At 44.0% G+C, this 17571-nt stretch overlaps 1 protein-coding gene and 2 non-coding genes across 10 annotated transcripts in view; 2 read left to right on the top strand and 1 right to left on the bottom strand.

Moving 5' to 3' along the window:
• The first annotated feature begins 4600 nt into the window (after positions 1-4600).
• Positions 4601-4704, top strand: LOC126955811 (U6 spliceosomal RNA). Its single transcript, XR_007726104.1, has one exon. It is a non-coding gene; the product is annotated as a U6 spliceosomal RNA (small nuclear RNA).
• Positions 4705-6174: 1470 nt separating this feature from the next.
• On the bottom strand, positions 6175-6280 carry LOC126955798 (U6 spliceosomal RNA). Its single transcript, XR_007726093.1, has one exon. It is a non-coding gene; the product is annotated as a U6 spliceosomal RNA (small nuclear RNA).
• Positions 6281-7832: 1552 nt separating this feature from the next.
• RUFY3 (RUN and FYVE domain containing 3) overlaps positions 7833-17571 on the top strand; it is a 105326-nt gene continuing 95587 nt past the window's right edge. For all 8 annotated transcript variants that reach the window (XM_050791372.1, XM_050791373.1, XM_050791375.1 and 5 more), the window contains exon 1: positions 7833-8431. In XM_050791372.1, coding sequence (XP_050647329.1) covers positions 8074-8431 — 358 coding nt within the window. In that variant the 5' untranslated portion in view covers positions 7833-8073. The remainder of the gene's footprint in view (positions 8432-17571) is intronic.

Genomic DNA, 17571 nt, shown 5'->3' on the forward strand with positions numbered 1-17571 from the left:
AGCCTGGGAGGTCAAGGCTGCAGTGAGCCGTGATTGCGCCACTACACTCCAGCCTAGGGGACAGTGAGGCCGTGTCTCAAAAAAATAAAAAATAAAGTGAGGGGGGCTGAGAACTACTTAGGAAATAGTACAAGGAATAAATAGTACAAAAAAATAAATCTTTTATGCATTGGAAAAAGAAAAAATGATGCTAACTTTGGGAAGAGGCATAAATTCATTACAATTAAAGCAGTTAACTGCTTAAATAGGATGCTATGGGACCTCAAAAATGGTATGTACCTTTCTACATGGGGAGAGCAGAGAAAATATCACAGGTTTGTTTGAGTAGAGTTTGGGAGAGGTAGAGTAGGTACCACAATATGAATAAGGCCAGACATGTTAAGCTTAGCCAAAGGCAACAAGGGGTAAGACAAGATAGGAGGATAATATTAGAAAGATAGGAAGGGGTTAGATCATGAAAGACCTTACTAGGTAGTTAATGCACTTGGATTGTATCCCAGACATAAAGAAGTGAACCCAGGTTTTTTTTTTTTTTTTTTTTTGAGACGGAGTCTAGCTCTGCCACCCAGGCTGGAGTGCAGTGGCCGGATCTCAGCTCACTGCAAGCTCCGCCTCCCGGGTTCACGCCATTCTCCTGCCTCAGCCTCCCGAGTAGCTGGGACTACAGGTGCCCGCCACCTCGCCCGGCTAGTTTTTTGTATTTTTTAGTAGAGACAGGGTTTCACCGTGTCAGCCAGGATGGTCTCAATCTCCTGACCTCGTGATCCGCCCGTCTCGGCCTCCCAAAGTGCTGGGATTACAGGTTTGAGCCACCGCGCCCGGCCGAACCCAGGTTTTTAAGAAATGATGTAACATAATTAGGTGAATGTTCAGAAAAGTAAATTACTCATTCTAACTGCTGTAGAGCAGGGCAACTGGAATAGATTAAAACCAGAGGCAGGAAAACCAGTGAGGAATCCTTTGCAATAATACTGGCAAGAAAAGATGAAGCTTTAAAGCAGAGGACGGGCCAGGCACAGTGACTCACACCTGTAATCCCAGCAAATTGGGAGGCCATGGCAGGTGGATCATTTGAGGTCAGGAGTTCGAGACCAGCCTAACCAATATGGTGAAACCCCGTCTCCACTAAAAATACAAAAACTAGCCAGGCATGGTGGTGCACACCTGTAATCCCAGCTACTCTGGAGGCTGAGGCAGGAGAATCGCTTGTACCTAGGAGGCGGAGGTTGTAGTGAGCCGAAATCGCACTACTGCACTCCAGCCTGGTCAACAAGAGCAAAGCTCTGTCTAAAAAAAAAAAAAAAAAGAAGAAGAAGAAGAACCTGAAAGAGCATGAGAATTACTGGATACATTCATAGAAATCTTCAGTAACATTATTATTATTATTATTTTGAGATAAAGTCTCTCTGTTGCCCAGGCTGGAATGCAGTGGCGTGACCTTGGCTCACTGCAACCTTCGCCTCCTGGGTTAAAGTGATTCTCCTGCCTCAGCCTCCCAAGTATCTGGGACTATAGGCACATGCCACCATGCATGGCTAATTTTTTTATTTTTCTTTTTAGTAGAGACGGGGTTTCACCATGTTGGCCAGGCTAGTCTCGAACTCTTGACCTCAGGCAATCTGCCCACCTTGGCTTCCCAAAGTGCTGGGATTACAGGCATGAGCCACCGTGCCCGGTTTTTTTGTTTGTTTGTTTGTTTTTTGAGACAGAGTCTCACTCTGTTGCCCAGGCTGGAGTGCAGTAGCATGATCTTGGCTCACTGCAACCTCTGCCTCCCAGGTTCAAGCAATTCTCCTGCCTCAGCCTCCCGAGTAGCTGGGACTACATGTGCATGCCACATCGCCTGGCTAATTTTTGTATTTTTAGTAGAGACAGGATTTCACCATGTTGGCCAGGCTGGGCTTGAACTCCTGACCTCAAGCAATCCACCCGCCTCAATCCTCCCAAAGTTCTGGGATTACAGGCCTGAGTCACCCTGCCTGGCCAGCAACATTATTACGATAAACACTAGCTGAGTCTGGTGGCTCACACCTGTAATCTCAGCTATGCTATAGGCTGAAGAGTCCCTGGAGTCTCTTTAGACCTGTGGAAACAATGTATTGTCAGTGATATAGAATTAGGAGAAGTCTTCTTTCTTCAATTCTCTGATCCGTAATACTCAAAATAATTGACCTATAAGTATGATATTATTACAAACTAAATATTTCTATTTATGTCCAAGGACATTATTTTAATTAGAAATCTGATAGTAAGAATAACCTCAAATTTTGGCAAAGGAAATTGTAGTAGGAACTTGACTAGAGTTTCCGTCAATGATTAGGCTATTTGAATATTGTTCTTGAACACTGTTTTTGAATATCTTCACTAACTCTGGAGGCTGAGGTGGGAGGATTGCTTGAAGCCAGGAGTATAACTGCAGCCTGGACAACAGAGTGAAACCCTCCATCTCTAAAATAATAATAATAAACACTCAAAAAAGACACAAATATGATCAGCTCCTCTTGAACTCTATTTCTCCACAGTATATACAAGGAATACAACTTTGCTGTTAGGTCTTCATAAAAAATATATAATTATGAAACTATGAATCAAAATAACCCCTCAGTGTGTTTTATTTTCTATTTAAAAGCAACACATCCATTACAGACTACTTACAAATACAGAAAAGTAGAAAAATGGAAAAATGTATCCATATGTCTGCACCCAAAGAAAACTATCATGGATTGACCTAAATATATTATTTATTTTTTCTTCATCCCACTCGAGGTAGATAAATATATTGTTTTTACTTCTTAAGAGTATCTATAATAAATATAGAGAGGAGATATAAATTGACTAGGTATATATGTGTGTGTGTGTGTGTGTGTATATATATATATATATTTTTTTTTTTTTTTGAGATGGAGTCTCGCTCTGTTGCCTAGGCTGGAGTGCAGTGGCACAATCTCAGTTCACTGCAACCTCCGCCTCCTGGGATCAAGTGATTCTCCTGCCTCAGCCTCCTGAGTAGCTGGGATTACAGGCACCTGCCACCATAACAGACTAATTTTTTTGTATTTTTAGTAGAGATGGAGTTGCACCATGTACCCAGGCTGGTCTCGAACTTCTGACCTCAGGTGATCCACCTCAGCCTCCCAAAGTGCTGGGATTACAGGTGTGAGCCACCGCACCTAGCCTTAAATACATATATTTTAAATTTTCATTATTTTATTCCCACACTACAGTGTTGTAACTAGGTGTTTTTATAATGAATGTTTTGAAAAAATAAGTAATTAAGTTACAGTCATCAAAATTTAGTAATTCAGAAGAACAATGGACTCAGAGCTTTCACAATAAGGCATTATATTAATTAGTATCAATACATTTCTACATTTATTAAAATAAGTTTAACACAAAGGCTTAAATTGACTGTTTTCAAATATGACATTTCCCAAGTGCCATACAACGTAAAATAAACAGCTCAAGAAAACCATTATTTTAAAATTATAATAAATCTATATACTATACTGAAAAAGAATATCAACACTTCTCAAGTGGTATCTTCCTTTTTTTTTTTTTTTTTTTCCTTTTTCTTTGAGATGGTTTCTCCCTCTGTTGCCCAGGCTGAAGTGCAGTGGTGCGATTTCAGCTCACTGCAACCTCCACCTCCTGGGTTCAAGCAATTTTCCTGCCTCAACCTCCTGAGTAGCTGGGACTACAGGTGCGTGCCAACACACTCGGCTAATTGTTGTATTTTTAGTGGAGATGGGGTTTCACCATGTTGACCAGGCTAGTTTTGAATTCCTGGCCTCAAGTGATCTGTCCACCTTAGCCTCCCAAAGTGCCGGGATTATAGGTGCGAGCCACCACACCTGGCCTGATTCACAGCTCTTAAGAAGCTTATACTGTACTAAAAATATATTCTTGTCCATAACATTGATCTTTAAAAAGTTTTTAAATATATTTTTAAGTATCCTTAAGATCACCAAAGGATTTTTTTTCTTTTTTGAGATGGGGTCTCGCACTGTCACCCGAGCTGGAGTGTAGCGGCGCGATCTCAGCTCACTGCAACTTCTGCCTCCCCAGGTTCAAGCGATTCTCCTGCCTCAGTCTTACAGGCGTGAGCCACCGCGCACAGCCTACCAAGGGATTTTTTAAAAACCAAACATGGATAACTAAAAATAAAATGCAGATAAAGTTGAAAAGCACCTCCTGCTTTATTTCACAAGAAAATTAATAGAGCTTGATTCTTAATTATAGTGCTTGGATGTTGTCACTTTAAAACAGTATAGGAAGATGCTCTGTGCATTCTCAAGAAGGAGCAACATGTTTAGGCTTGTTTTTATAATCTTGGCTTCCTTAAATGTGTATAGCAGCTGAATCAGCCCTTTATGTCACTAAAGCTAATGCAGAACTGTGATTATATTATTGATTCAAAAGCTAAAAGCATTAAGAAACTAGGAACTTGGAGTACCATCCACCTTTAAAGAAAAAGTTCATAAATAGCCTTGTCTATCAATTTTAAGAACTCATATTTCAGTTGATTTTCTGTATTAATTTTACTGCCATTTAATTAATTACATAAAACATAAATAGAACTCTTTTTAAAAATAGAGGCACAGTAATCTCTTCAGCAGCACATATACTAAAATTGGAACGATACAGATATTAACATGGTTCCTATACTAGGATGATACACAAATTCGAAAAGTGTTCTATATTTTTACAAAAAACTTTTAAAAAATAGAGGCACAAAAATCCGATGCACTGAATGATTAACAGCATGTCATTGTTTCTGTACCTGTAGGTATCTTGACTAATAAGAAAGGAGAAAGCTGGCAATTCAGACTAGATAATATTTCATATTTTAACTTGGTGACTTCCTTGGTTGATTACTGGCCTTTCTCAAGAATGATCTGTGAGGACTCTGCTCTCATTTCTTCTACCTGCAGTGGTTTTTTTTTTTTGAGACAGAGTCTCGCTCTGTCGCCCGGGCTGGAGTGCAGTGGCCGGATCTCAGCTCACTGCAAGCTCCGCCTCCCGGGTTCACGCCATTCTCCTGCCTCAGCCTCCCGAATAGCTGGGACTACAGGCGCCCACCACCGCGCCCGGCTAATTTTTTTTTTTTGTATTTTTTAGTAGAGACGGGGTTTCACCGTGTTAACCAGGATGGTCTCGATCTCCTGACCTCGTGATCCGCCCGTCTCGGCCTCCCAAAGTGCTGGGATTACAGGCTTGAGCCACCGCGCCCGGCCCCTGCAGTGGTTAAGTGTAGATTCTTGTCAAATTCTTTACCAAAACATTGCAAAACATCTCTGTGAAGGAACCTGATGAGAATATAATGTTATTTTGGAATTTCTGCATGTAAAAACAAGATAAAGGATCCAGTTAAGGGTGAATGTTAAAACCATATAATACATCCAATCTTTCAGTTTTTCTTTTTTTTTAAATTATACTTTAAGTTCTGGGATACATGTGCAGAACGTGCAGGTTTGTCACATAGGTATACATGTTCCATGGTGGTTTGCTGCACTCATTAACCCATCAGCTACATTAGGTATTTCTTGTAATGCCTCCCCTCTCCTTACCCCCACCCCCCAACAGGCCCCGGTGTGTGATGTTCCCCTACCTGTGTCCATGTGTTCTCATTGTTCAACTCCCACTTAAGAGTGAGAACATGTGGTGTTTGCTTTTTCTGTTCCTGTGTTAGTTTGCTGAGAATCATGGCTTCCAGCCATCCATGTACCTGCAAAGGACACAAACTCACTCTTTTTTATGGCTGCATAATTCCAAGGTGTATATGTGCCACATTTTCTTTATCCAGTCTATCATTGATGGGCATTTGGATTGGTTCCAAGTCTTTGCTATTGTAAATAGTGCTGCAATAAACATACGTGTGCATGTGTCTTTATAGTAGAATGATTTATAGCCCTTTGGGTATATACCGTTAATGGGACTGCCGGGTCAAATGCTTTCAGTTTTTCTTATGAAGGTATCATACAGTTAGCAATTCCTAAAAGACAAATATGTCTTCCTATTGAGATTCTCACCTGCACCAAGAGTTAAGGCCCAAACCACCTTAAAAATGCTAAAGATATAATGAAAAGGCTTTTTCCCCCAACTCAGTATGTTTTATTATTGTAACTTAAATGCTATTTTGCCAAAATGATAAAATATCCCTAGTAATAATTATTTTTTAATATGGAACGCTTCACAAATTCGCGGGTCATCCTCGTGCAGGGAAATGTTAATCTTTTCTGTATCGTTCCAATTTTAGTTTATGTGCTGCTGAAGTGAGTACTACTACTAATAATAATTATTATTACTTATTTATTTTTGAGATGAAGTTTTTCTCTTATTGCCCAGAGTGCAGTGGCACAATCTGGGCTCACTGCTACCTCCTCCTTCCGGTTTCAAGCGATTCTCCTGCCTCAGCCTCCCAAGTAGCTGGGATTACAGGCGCCCGCCACCACGCCCAGCTAATTTTTTAAATTTTAAGTAAAGACGGGTTTCACCATGTTGGGCTGGCTGGTCTCTCGAACTGCTGACCTCGTGATCCACCCGCCTCGGCCTCCCAAAGTGCTGGAATTACACCGCGCCCGGCCTTAACAATTATTATTTACCCCAATGTTAAGTTGTATTTTAAAGGCTTTATTTCTATTTCTTATTTAGCCCTCACAGTATCTATGAATAATATAATCATTTTACAGAGCTGGACAAATAACTTATTCAAGTAGGTAGTAGGGCTGGGATCAACAGGTCAGGGAAATGCCAGAAACCAAAAAGCTAAGACATTTTCTAAGACTGTTGAAGTTATCCTGTAAACGTTTCCTTTTTAAAAGCTTGGAAAAGACTCAGCGAAAAGTAGTATTGCAAGTCTCATGGTAATTGAGAGTAGTAATTTCAAGAGTGATTTACAGAGAATAACAACAGCAATAAAAATGTTTAATTTTCCTTTCAAAGAAGTACAACTTCCTCTACACAAGGAAGGGCTGAACAGAGAAGAGGAAAAAGCAGGTGGGCAAAATGTTACACAACAGTGATTTTTAATTTTGAGTCAACATGGCTTCTATGCCAGCATTAAACACAAGGCTAATCAGCTAGGAATTCAGGATAAAGAACCATGAGAGTAACTGGAAATTGTCTTTATTGCCGAAAGAAATGTTTACTTAAGGGAATTACTGGATCAGTAATCATTGATTCGAATACTCAAAGCAACGGTGGCTAATTACTAGCGAGACACGGGCACTGTGAAAGAGAGAACTGTCGACCTGTAATTGACATTTGTCGTATAAATTCTAAGCTGTTTGATTTAAAATGCACTCATGCGCACCCGCGGCACTAGAAAACCAGTGAGTTAAAGTCAAAGCAAATACAGGATTTCAGTACAGCGCACAAGACGGGAACAAAAGAGGTGGTGAAAGGAAGACATCCACCTTTGGTTTCTCACATAAAGAGCTCATTAATCAAAACAGTGAATCAACGGTTGAAATTCCAGTGTGTGAAAGGCAAATGGTACAGTTTAATACCCGGGGGCACGGAGGTGCTTTTTGAAAATTAGCTTTCGCCTCTTCTTCAACCCAGATCTTTGTGCCTTCGTGTTACCGATAAAGTTGGCGGTTACACGACAAAACGCCGCCAGGTATTTCGCCAGGTCTTCCACCTTTCAACCACCAGACACACCTGACCGCCTCAGAGGGCCCAGCGGGGGCGGGTAAGGACGAAGCCTAGGGCCGGAGGGTCGGGAGGGAGTCAGCCCCGCCGGAGGGAAGCGGAAGGTGAGGAGTGGGAGGAGGAGGACGCTGCCCCCTAGGGGAGCCGAGTCACAGGCTGGGGGCCGGGACGGGAGGGGCTGGAGGAGGCGGCCGGTAGCGAGGCCGCGCCGTCGGGCGGGGCGGTCCCTCCAGCTGGCTCGGACCCTGGCGGGGCGGGCTGTGGGCCGAGCGGAGCCCAGGCGCCAGCCCGTGGCTGAGGAGAAAGGTGGCGGTGGCGGTGGCGCGGACGGGACGGGGCGGCGGCTTCTCGCCCTGACCCTCTGCTCCCCTGCCCAGGCCCGGGCGCGAATCGGAGGCGGCGGCGAAGGAAGGAGTGAGCATGGCTGAGACCCCGCCGCCGCCCACCGCAGGTGCCGAAAGTTGCAGCGAGGAGCCGGCGAGGGGCGGGGAGTGGCGGCCCGAGGAGCTGCGCCGCGCTCCCGCCGGGGGCACGGACCGAGAGGGCGAGGTGGGGCCGCCGCCGGCCTCCCCCGCCGGGCAGTCGGAGCCCGACTCGCCGGTGGCCGCCCCCTTCTTCCTGCTCTACCCCGGCGATGGAGGCGCCGGCTTCGGAGTGCGCCCGCCGCCGCAGCAGCAGCGCTCCTGGAGGACCCCGCCGTCCCCCGGCTCCCCGCTGCCCTTCCTGCTGCTGAGCTACCCGAGCGGCGGCGGCGGCGGCGGCGGCAGCGGCAAGCACCGTGAGTGGCGGAGGGGCATGGGGACGCCCGCGGGGAAGGGGGCATTCGGCTGGGGAGGGCCGTCCCGGCCTCCGCGGAGCTCCGCCTCCGGCAGGGTGACCCGAGCCGGGCGGCCGGGAGGCAGGGGCTCTAGGGGCGGCCCTCGGGAAGCTGTTGTCCCGAGGCGCCCGGTGAGGAGGCAGCGGGACGACCGCGATTCGGCCGCCGGATTCTACCTCCGCGTCTCCCCAGGCCGCGACTCCTGCCTGGCCTGGTCTCTCTCCCCTCTCCGGCTGGGCGCTGGTCTTTGCCGGCCTCCCACGTGCTTGCGCGGGGGCAAGAAGCGGCCCGCCTGCCCCTCTCCACCCGGGGCGCCCTGGCCCTGGCGCTGGCCCTGCCCCGGGTCCCGGGCTGGGAACCTTCCCCGAAGGAGTCGAGGAGGGGGCGGCGCCCGGAGACCCGGTGGTCCCTCTGCCCCTCCTTCTTCGGGCTCCCGGCGCCGCGGCAGCTGAGTAGGTGTGGTTGCTGTGCCGCCGCCGCCAGTGCGGCCTTAGTAATACTAGTAACTAATTTTTTACGAGCGTTCCTTCTGTGCCGGTAAATATGACAGATCCGTCCCCCGGAGTGGAAAGAGGAATCGGAGCGGTGCACGAGAAGACAGGAAGGGAATGTGTGGCTTTGGAAGGATACCTCCCAGGGTTATTTCGGTGATCGGGAAGAGGCCTCCACTTTTAAAGCCCCTGACACATGGCGAGCGCTCTGAATACAGCTGACCCACACTCCTTGCTGTATTTTTTTTTATTAGTAAACTGTTTACTGCTACTGGCAAATGAGTAGTCCCTAGAGTAGTCAGTGAATATAAGGACTCTTAGAGGAGTGTTAAATCTAATTTTAAAATACAAGCTCTTGCAGTATGAAAATGTGGCTGACGATACAAGACATGCTGTAAATGCCAAATACTTTGCTGTATGAGTTCTGAAAAGGGAGAGAGAAACTTGCCTGAAGTGATGAGGGAAGGATCCTTCTCTCCCACCCTACACCCTATCTTTTTAAAGCACAAGTACAAATCTTTTAGCTGCTCTGCATTGCCAAGAAACCTTGACTCACCTTTTCTGCCCCGATCGGTCCCCTAGGAAAATGAAACACTTATTATTTCCTATGTGCATGTGCTGTGATAATCATGGTTAATAAGTTTGTGTGAGCCAAATTGAAAGCCACTTTTTCAGATGAGGAAGCTCGATTTATCCCAGGTAACAGCTTAAGAGAAGGAATGCAGTTGACCCAGATTCCTTTTTCGCTAAACCCATGCTTTTTAATTTAACAAGAGATCCAAAACTGTGATGGTGGATGACAGGTTAACAGTAAGGGTCCATGGGATTCAGCTGGAGGTTGTCCAGTGTTCACGTCTCCTTATTACTTACTGCGTAATAAGTCACTGGGCAGACGCTGACCATTGACTGTCTTAGTGTAGCCATCGTTCGTATGTTGGAGTGGTTTACACTAATGTGCAGATGAATTGTCAGCTCATGGCAGAAGTGAGTCTTCCTATACAGAGGAGGCAAAGATAAGGATCTTCTCGAGGAGGCTTTGCTTTTGTTTTCTGAGGAATCCTTCTACTTTGTACTTTAAGCACCGCCTCTTTTTTTGTTTGTACTAAAAATGTTCTCTTTCTGTGTAATCTACATTTTAAGCATGCTACTATAGAAAGAAGACTGTCATTTCTCTGTAACAGTTATGGTACGAAGTTTGATGTAGAAGAACTTTTCAACTATTGAACAGTATCAATTGTGGGAATTACCTGAATTTCAGTTGATTGGACTCCCTCATTGTTAAAGGTTATCTTTATGTTCTTAATTATTGTAGAAAATAACAATATTTTGTTACTATTATCAGTTAATACTGTTGCTTAAGCATGATCAAGATCGGGACCAGAGGACTTAAAGCTAAAGTTTCATGAGCATGATCTCAGTCTCCACCTTATGATACTAGCGAATGTATGGTGTGGTTTTTTTGTTGTTTTTGAGACGGAGTCTTGCTCTGTGGCCCAGGAGAAGTGCAGTGGCCAGACCTCGGCTCACTGCAACCTCCTCCTCCCGGATTTAGGCGATTCTTCTGCCTCAGCCTCCTGAGTAGCTGGGATTACAGGCACCCACAACGATGCCCAGCTAATTTTTGTATTTTTAGTAGAGACGAGGTTTCACCGTGTTGGCCAGGCTGTTTTCGAACTCCTGAGCTCAAATGATCCACTCGCTTCGGCCTCGCAAAGTGCTGGGATTACAGGGGTGAGCCACCATGCCCAGCCAGTATGGTGTTTTTTGATAGCACGTAAGTTCTAATATTTCCTCATGGTCTTTATTTTTGAAATAGTTTGTTGATGTGTATGTGTTCAGAAAAGTTACTGGGAATGTGTACGTGTCCTACTTCCTCTGCTTTTAAAGATTAGTCACTGAGAACATCTCATATTAGCAAAAAAAAAATCACTGTTACATGTTTTATTTAAATATAAAATTGATTCAAAATAGTTTTTGCTTTGGACTGAGTTTTTGTTTTTACCTGTTATTTTTATATGTACTTCAGACCGTAAGCATACTTACAGAAAGGAACACTCTAGATATGAATAAAAAGTTCCTTGTTACCCTGCAAAGTCCATGTAATACTGCTTTCTATAATGTAACTGGATACCAGAACTTTGATTCTCTTGACTACTCGTTTAAGAAATTGGAGACCAGGCAAGGTGCTGGTGGCTCACACCTGTATTCCCAGCCCTTTGGGAGATTAAGGCGGAGGATCACTTGAGTCCAGAAGTTCAGGGCTGCAGTAAGCTATGATTGCACCATTGCATTCCTGCCTGAGCAACAGAACGAAACCCTGTTTTTAAAAAAATAAAAATAAAATACATGAAAACTAGAGACCAAACAGTTTTTGTTTTTTATTTTGTGTTTTTGAGACAGTCTCACTCTGTGCTCAGGCTAGAGTGGCTAGAGTGCAGTGGTGCAATCTGGGCTGACTGCCACCTCTTCCTCCCAGGTTCAAGAGATTCTCCTGCCTCAGCCTCCCAAGTAGTTGGGATTACAGGTGCACACCACCACCCCAGCTATTTTTTTTGTATTTTAGTAGAGACCATGTTGGCCAGGCTGCTGTCAAACTCCTAGACTCAAGTGATCCACCTTCCTCGGCCTCACAAGTGATGGGATTACAGGTGTAAGCCACCACACCTGGCCCCAAACAGTTTTTAAAAGACTTCTTAATTACGAGAATGGTACATGGACTCAACCTCAGTGCCTAGTGAATATTACGATAACTGGGGTCTGCCTCTTTAGCAACCCAATTTTTAACTCTCAGTAATGTGTTCACCAAAAGTATATAAAATATAATAGCTTTGAAAGACTGTGTATTAAGATAGTATTATCTTTTTATTTTAGAAATATTGAGTGTACTTAGAGGTTTTAAAAATTAAATTTTACATATGAGTTCAGAAGTTCTGTTTTTAAATAACAGTGCTGAAGAATAGCAAAAATGTGTGCGACTTGAACAGTGGCTCACGCCTGCAATCCCAGCACTTTGGGAGGCCTAGGCGGGAGTATCACTTGAGCCCAGGAGTTGGAGACCAGCCTGTACAACATAAGCAGACTCTGTCTCTACAAAAAAAAAATGTTTTTAATTAAAAATAGCTGGGCATGGTGCCACATGCTTCTGGTGCCAACTACTGAGGAGTCTGAGGTGGGAGGATGGCATGAGCCTGGGAAGTTGAGGATGTAATAAGCTATGATCACACCACTGTATTCCAGTCATGGTAATAGAGTAAGACTCTGTTTCAAAAAAAAGTTTGTAAATAGAAGGTAGCCTAAACTTTTCAGGGTTTGTCACATGAATTGTTTTGTTGCAAAATCTTGCAGGATATAATATCCATGAAATCAGTATGCTACAATGCAGTGTGAAAGGAGACTTCTGATGTGCCTCGTTGGGGATTATGTCTCTTTCTGAGTCTTTGAGTGCTGGTAATCTGCTAGGTTTTTATACTTCTAACTTTAAATCTCAAAAAACTCTCTACCATGCCTTTTAAAATTTGATTTTATAAAAAGTACAAGTAGTACATGAATCTGTTCTCATTGTTTAAATGTTTCATGGTACAAAAGTACAGTTACAAAGTGAACTTTCCTCTTTGTGGCCCTCCAGCACCCTCCCCCCAGTTCCTTAGTGGAGGATGCCCACTTTTGAGTTTGGGGAGTTTTCATCCAGAACTTTTTCAGGCATTTACAGACATGTATGTTTTTATATTTCATGGTGGCTTTATCCTCTTCGTGTATGTATGACCTTCCATGCCAGTTTCTCAGCAACTACAATACGTCAGGAGGATCTGCTTGCATGCCATCGTGTAATACTTTTAATGCTTTCCTTTTCCGTCCTGCCATTAGAGATCATCTTGTGAACGGACAGGATAGACAAAAGATGGCTTCTCTTTAGTGTTGGATGGAAGAGGCACCCTGCTGTTTGCACAGTTACCAGCTTCTATTTAGTTATTCTTTTCTCCTTCCAACTCCCACAACTACGGCAAACACTGTTCAAGGCAATGCTATGCAAATAGCCCACATCCTTGCCCTTGTCTTTTCTCTCCCAGTTAAGGCAGTGTCCAAAAAAGTGTCCCACTCACCAAGTAGCACCTTTCTGTATTTTTAAGTGCTGGTTTGAGATAGGAGGAAGGCTAGAAGAGGAATAGAAGAAAAAGAATCTTGAAAAGGACTGGCAGCGTTAGTATGACTACCCACTTCAAAGTTGAGTATACTTAACAGTGAGTGCCATGATTGAGCCCTGGATAGTGAAGAGAATGAGGTACCTAGAAGCCTTTGTCTCTGACAGATGCACTTGAAAAATCCATTATGTGGGGAAGGAGGTTCGAAATATACATATAAACCCAGGCATTAGTATTTAAGGGGAGAAAATTTATGCTTGCAGTTTCATTAACATATATACACACACAAGTATACAAATCTGTATATATTATATATATTGCATGCATGCATATATGTATATGTAGATTGTATATGTGTTTGTGTAAAATATATTTTTTTTTAGTTTATCCTCTGTGGCCATTTTTAATAGTACTCTAGAAAACAGTAAAGGCCGGGCATGGTGGCTCACGCCTGTAATCCCATCACTTTGGGAGGCCAAGGCGGGCGGATCACCTGAGGTCAGGAGTTTGAGATCAGCCTGACCAACATGGTGAAACCTCATCTCTACTAAAAATACAAAACTAGGCAGGTGTGTTGCCTCACACCTGTGATCCCAGCTACTCAGGAGGTTGAGGCAGGAGAATCACCTGAACCTGGGAGGCGGAGGTTGCGGTGAGCCGAGGTCGCACCATTGTACTCCAGCCTGGGCAACAAGAGCGAAACTCCGTCTCAAAAAAAAATAAAATAAAATAAAAAAGAAGACAATATACCAGGTCAGGAGTTGAACACATGTTTTTTGTTTTGTTTTATTTATTTAAAAAAAAAATTTGTACGTAAAGAGATTACACGCCTGTAATCCCAGCACTTTGGGAGGCCAAGACAGGTGGATAACTTAAGGTCAGGAGTTCAAGACCAGCCTGGCCAACATGGTGAAACCCCATCTCTACTAAAAATACAAAAAAGTTAGCCAGGTGTGGTAGTGCACGCCCATAATCCCAGCTACTGGGGAAGCTGAGGCAGGAGAACCACTTGAACCTGGGAGGCAGAGGCTACAGTGAGCCAAGATCCGCCACTGCACTCTAGCCTGGGCCACAGAGCGAGACTCCGTCTCAAAAAAAAGAAAAAAAAAAGTATGTCAAAGAAGAGCCAAAGTGAAAATAAACAATTTTTTAAAAAAAGAAACGTGGTCTCACTGTGTTGCCCAGGCTGGTCTTGGACTCCTGGGCTCAGGCGATCTTCCTGCCTCGGCCTTCCAAAGTGCAGTGATTACAGACATGAACCACCATGCCCGGCCTCAAATACATGTTAACCAGTTCACCTGCTGTATGCTTCTTTAAACTTTGAAAAGGCAGAAGCACTTTATTGTGTTTTGTAAACATAGAGGCATCTGCCCACGCTGGAACATATGAGGGAAATGGTCAAACTTTCAGAACCCCAAAAGATTGGGCATGGTTACCTTCATACTAGTAGTTTTGGAAACAGCAGAGTGATGTGTGACTTTTTAAAACACAGATTTTCGGTATTTTCAATGTAGATCAGTGTCCCCATTTACCTTTCTGTGATTCATAAATCTGTTAGCCCTCTGCTCTTTTCCAACTGTGTTAAGAAAGTGAAGAACCATTTTCTGATCCATTAAGTGCCTTTTGTCAAATAGTAGATAAAAAGCACCCACCCACACACAAACCTCAGAAATGTAGCATCTTTCCAAGGATATGTAACTGCCAGAGATCTGGAGTTTAGGTGTTCAGTGTTTTGATGCAACTGGCTCCTTCCACACACAGCTGACATGACCTCAGACCTCCTGAGCTACTGAGGGACAGGTAGCTGGGTCATGCCCCCATTTCCTTCCTCATGACTAAACTCTGCATGCCTTCCTGGTTCTGCCTTTGTGAGCAGGGCTGCCTGAACTCTCACAGTTTTTCTTCCCAGCCAATTCTCCCCTTCTCTTCTGCCGCCACCTTTTGTTGCACCTGTTCTTCTGGCCTGGCATTATCAAAAAGTCAAATCACCCTTTTTATTGACAGAGCAACAATTTCAGAATATTAGATGTAATATTTGAGTCTTTCTTTAGTTGCTCCCCTTCTGACAGTCGTAGACTCATTCTTTGTAGACAGAGTTTTCTTTTCTCTTCTCATCTTAGTTTCATTCTGGACACTAGAGCGTCCTAAAAGGCTGTTCATTATATAACAAATTTTTTTTTGTAGTTCTGAAACCCAAACAATTACCAATAAAAGATGTGACTGTAAGATGATAATACTAGTGGCCACCATTTGTGGGATATTTTTGTGTGCCATGCAGAGCTAGAAACTTCACATGTAATAGTACTTAGCAATTTTTTGAACTGAAGCCAGGGGATGAATTCATATTCCTCAGTAACCTTCAAAGCGCATGTTCTTAATCACTGTATGTTCCCTCACCACCAGGGTCTTAAAGAAGCTGGTTTGAGGGGAGAGCAGTAAAGGTTGCTGGGTAGGAGGGATAGCAGAGGAAAGGTGGCAAAGAAAGCAACTTTGGGGAATAAAACGCAATTATTGGCCTCAAAACATACTCACCTGACTATATTCTGTCTGTATCTTTTCCCTTTTTAAAAAAATTTTTCATAGAAATCTACATGTTAAAGAGGTAGGATTTTATCAAGAAGCTAAGAGAACATGTTTTTCTAGTATGGGCTACAGATAGTAAAAAGTATGTAGATAGATGTATGATGATGGAAATGTAGCAGAATAAACTGGATGAAATAATTTTTTTGTTGGCAATATTTTTCAAAATTCCTTAAATAATTAAAAGAACTAACTAAAAAATGGGCTGCCCCTTTATCATTGCACAATAGGCAACCTGTAGGCAACATAAATAAAAGTAGAATCCCATTTTTAATGAATTTTACAGGCCATCACACCTATTACATCTCTACCCAAGCCTTACTAATATTGTAACACACTCCCTACTGTGTGAAGTGGCTCAGGTTATGAGCTGTAAAATTTGTTGTGGGAAGTCAGTAGCACACCATAAGCATTAAAAAATTGGTTTGGGCCGGGCGCGGTGGCTCAAGCCTGTAATCCCAGCACTTTGGGAGGCCGAGGCGGGCGGATCACAAGGTCAGGAGATCGAGACCACAGTGAAACCCCGTCTCTACTAAAAATACAAAAAAATTAGCCGGGCGCGGTGGCGGGCGCCTGTAGTCCCAGCTACTCGGGAGGCTGAGGCAGGAGAATGGCGGGAACCCGGGAGGCGGAGCTTGCAGTGAGCCGAGATCGCGCCACTGCACTCCAGCCTGGGCAACAGCGTGAGACTCCGTCTCAAAAAAAAAAAAAAAAAAAAAAAAATTGGTTTGAAGTTGTGTGAGAGGAAATTTTGTTTTGTTTTGCTTTTTTGAGACGGAGTTTCGCTTTTGTTGCCCAGTCTGGAGTGCGACGGGGCAATGTTGCCTCACAGCAACCTCCGCTTCCCAGGTTTAGCCGATTCTCCTGCCTCAGTCTCCTGAGTAGCAGGGACTACAGGCATGCACCACCACACCCACCTCATTTTTGTATTTTAGTAGAGATGGGGTTTTGCCATGTTGGCCAGGCTGGTCTTGAATTCCTGACCTCAAGGGATCCGCCCGCCCCAACCTCCCAAAGTGTTGGGATTACAGGTGTGAGCCACCATGCCCGGCCAGGAAATGTTTTTAGAGTTACAAAGCAGTGGTGGTACTTGAGAAGGTAAGTGGCAATATGGCCTTGCCCCCTACTGTATTTGAATAATTGTGAAAAGGTTCATAGTGCCCCTAAAACTTCTCAGGGCTGCTGGCCAAGGTGGTGTTCCTCTCTTTGCAGAGCCTTTTTTATCTGACATGCTCCCTACCAAGCGGACAAGACACTCAGCTATGTCACGGGGAGTGGTGGGGCGGAGGTGGGAAAGTTTGGAAGAAAGGTGTGGGAACCTTGTGATGTGTAGGAAAGGGGAGTCTGGCAGGTCAAGACAGCAAAAAGCAGGTAGAAAGCTAAAGTTGTTGCAGCATGTCACCTTTGAGAGTGTGATTCTTCTAACTGCAGAATCTGTTTAGGGACTCTCCACAGGCATTTATCTACTTCTGCTGTCTTTTTCATGAACTTAGAAGATCTGATCACTTGAAGTGAATGCTTGGTAAAATTCTGACCTATCTCTCTTCCTTCCTCAAAATCTGAGAGACCACTGTAACCCTCTGCTCACGTCTCCTTTTTACTTTCCTCTGCCTCTGTCCCATAAACATTTATCCTTACTGATTTTCATTTTATGTGTTGATAGGGTCTTTCCAGAACTCTCAAAGCAGAAGCACTTATTATAGTGCAGTTATGGTGACATTTACTTACTGTTTACTTTGTGCCAAGTGCCATGCTAAGCGTTTAACTCCGAAATAGTTAATATTATTATCCACATTTTGTCAGTGTAGAAGTGGGTACAGAGAAGTAATTTGCCAAGGTTACTCAGCAGCTAAGTGGTAGACCTAGGATTCACTGTGAGCATGCTGACTCC

This window comes from Macaca thibetana, chromosome 5 (genome assembly GCF_024542745.1).
Source record: "Macaca thibetana thibetana isolate TM-01 chromosome 5, ASM2454274v1, whole genome shotgun sequence".
Lineage (NCBI taxonomy): Eukaryota > Metazoa > Chordata > Mammalia > Primates > Cercopithecidae > Macaca > Macaca thibetana.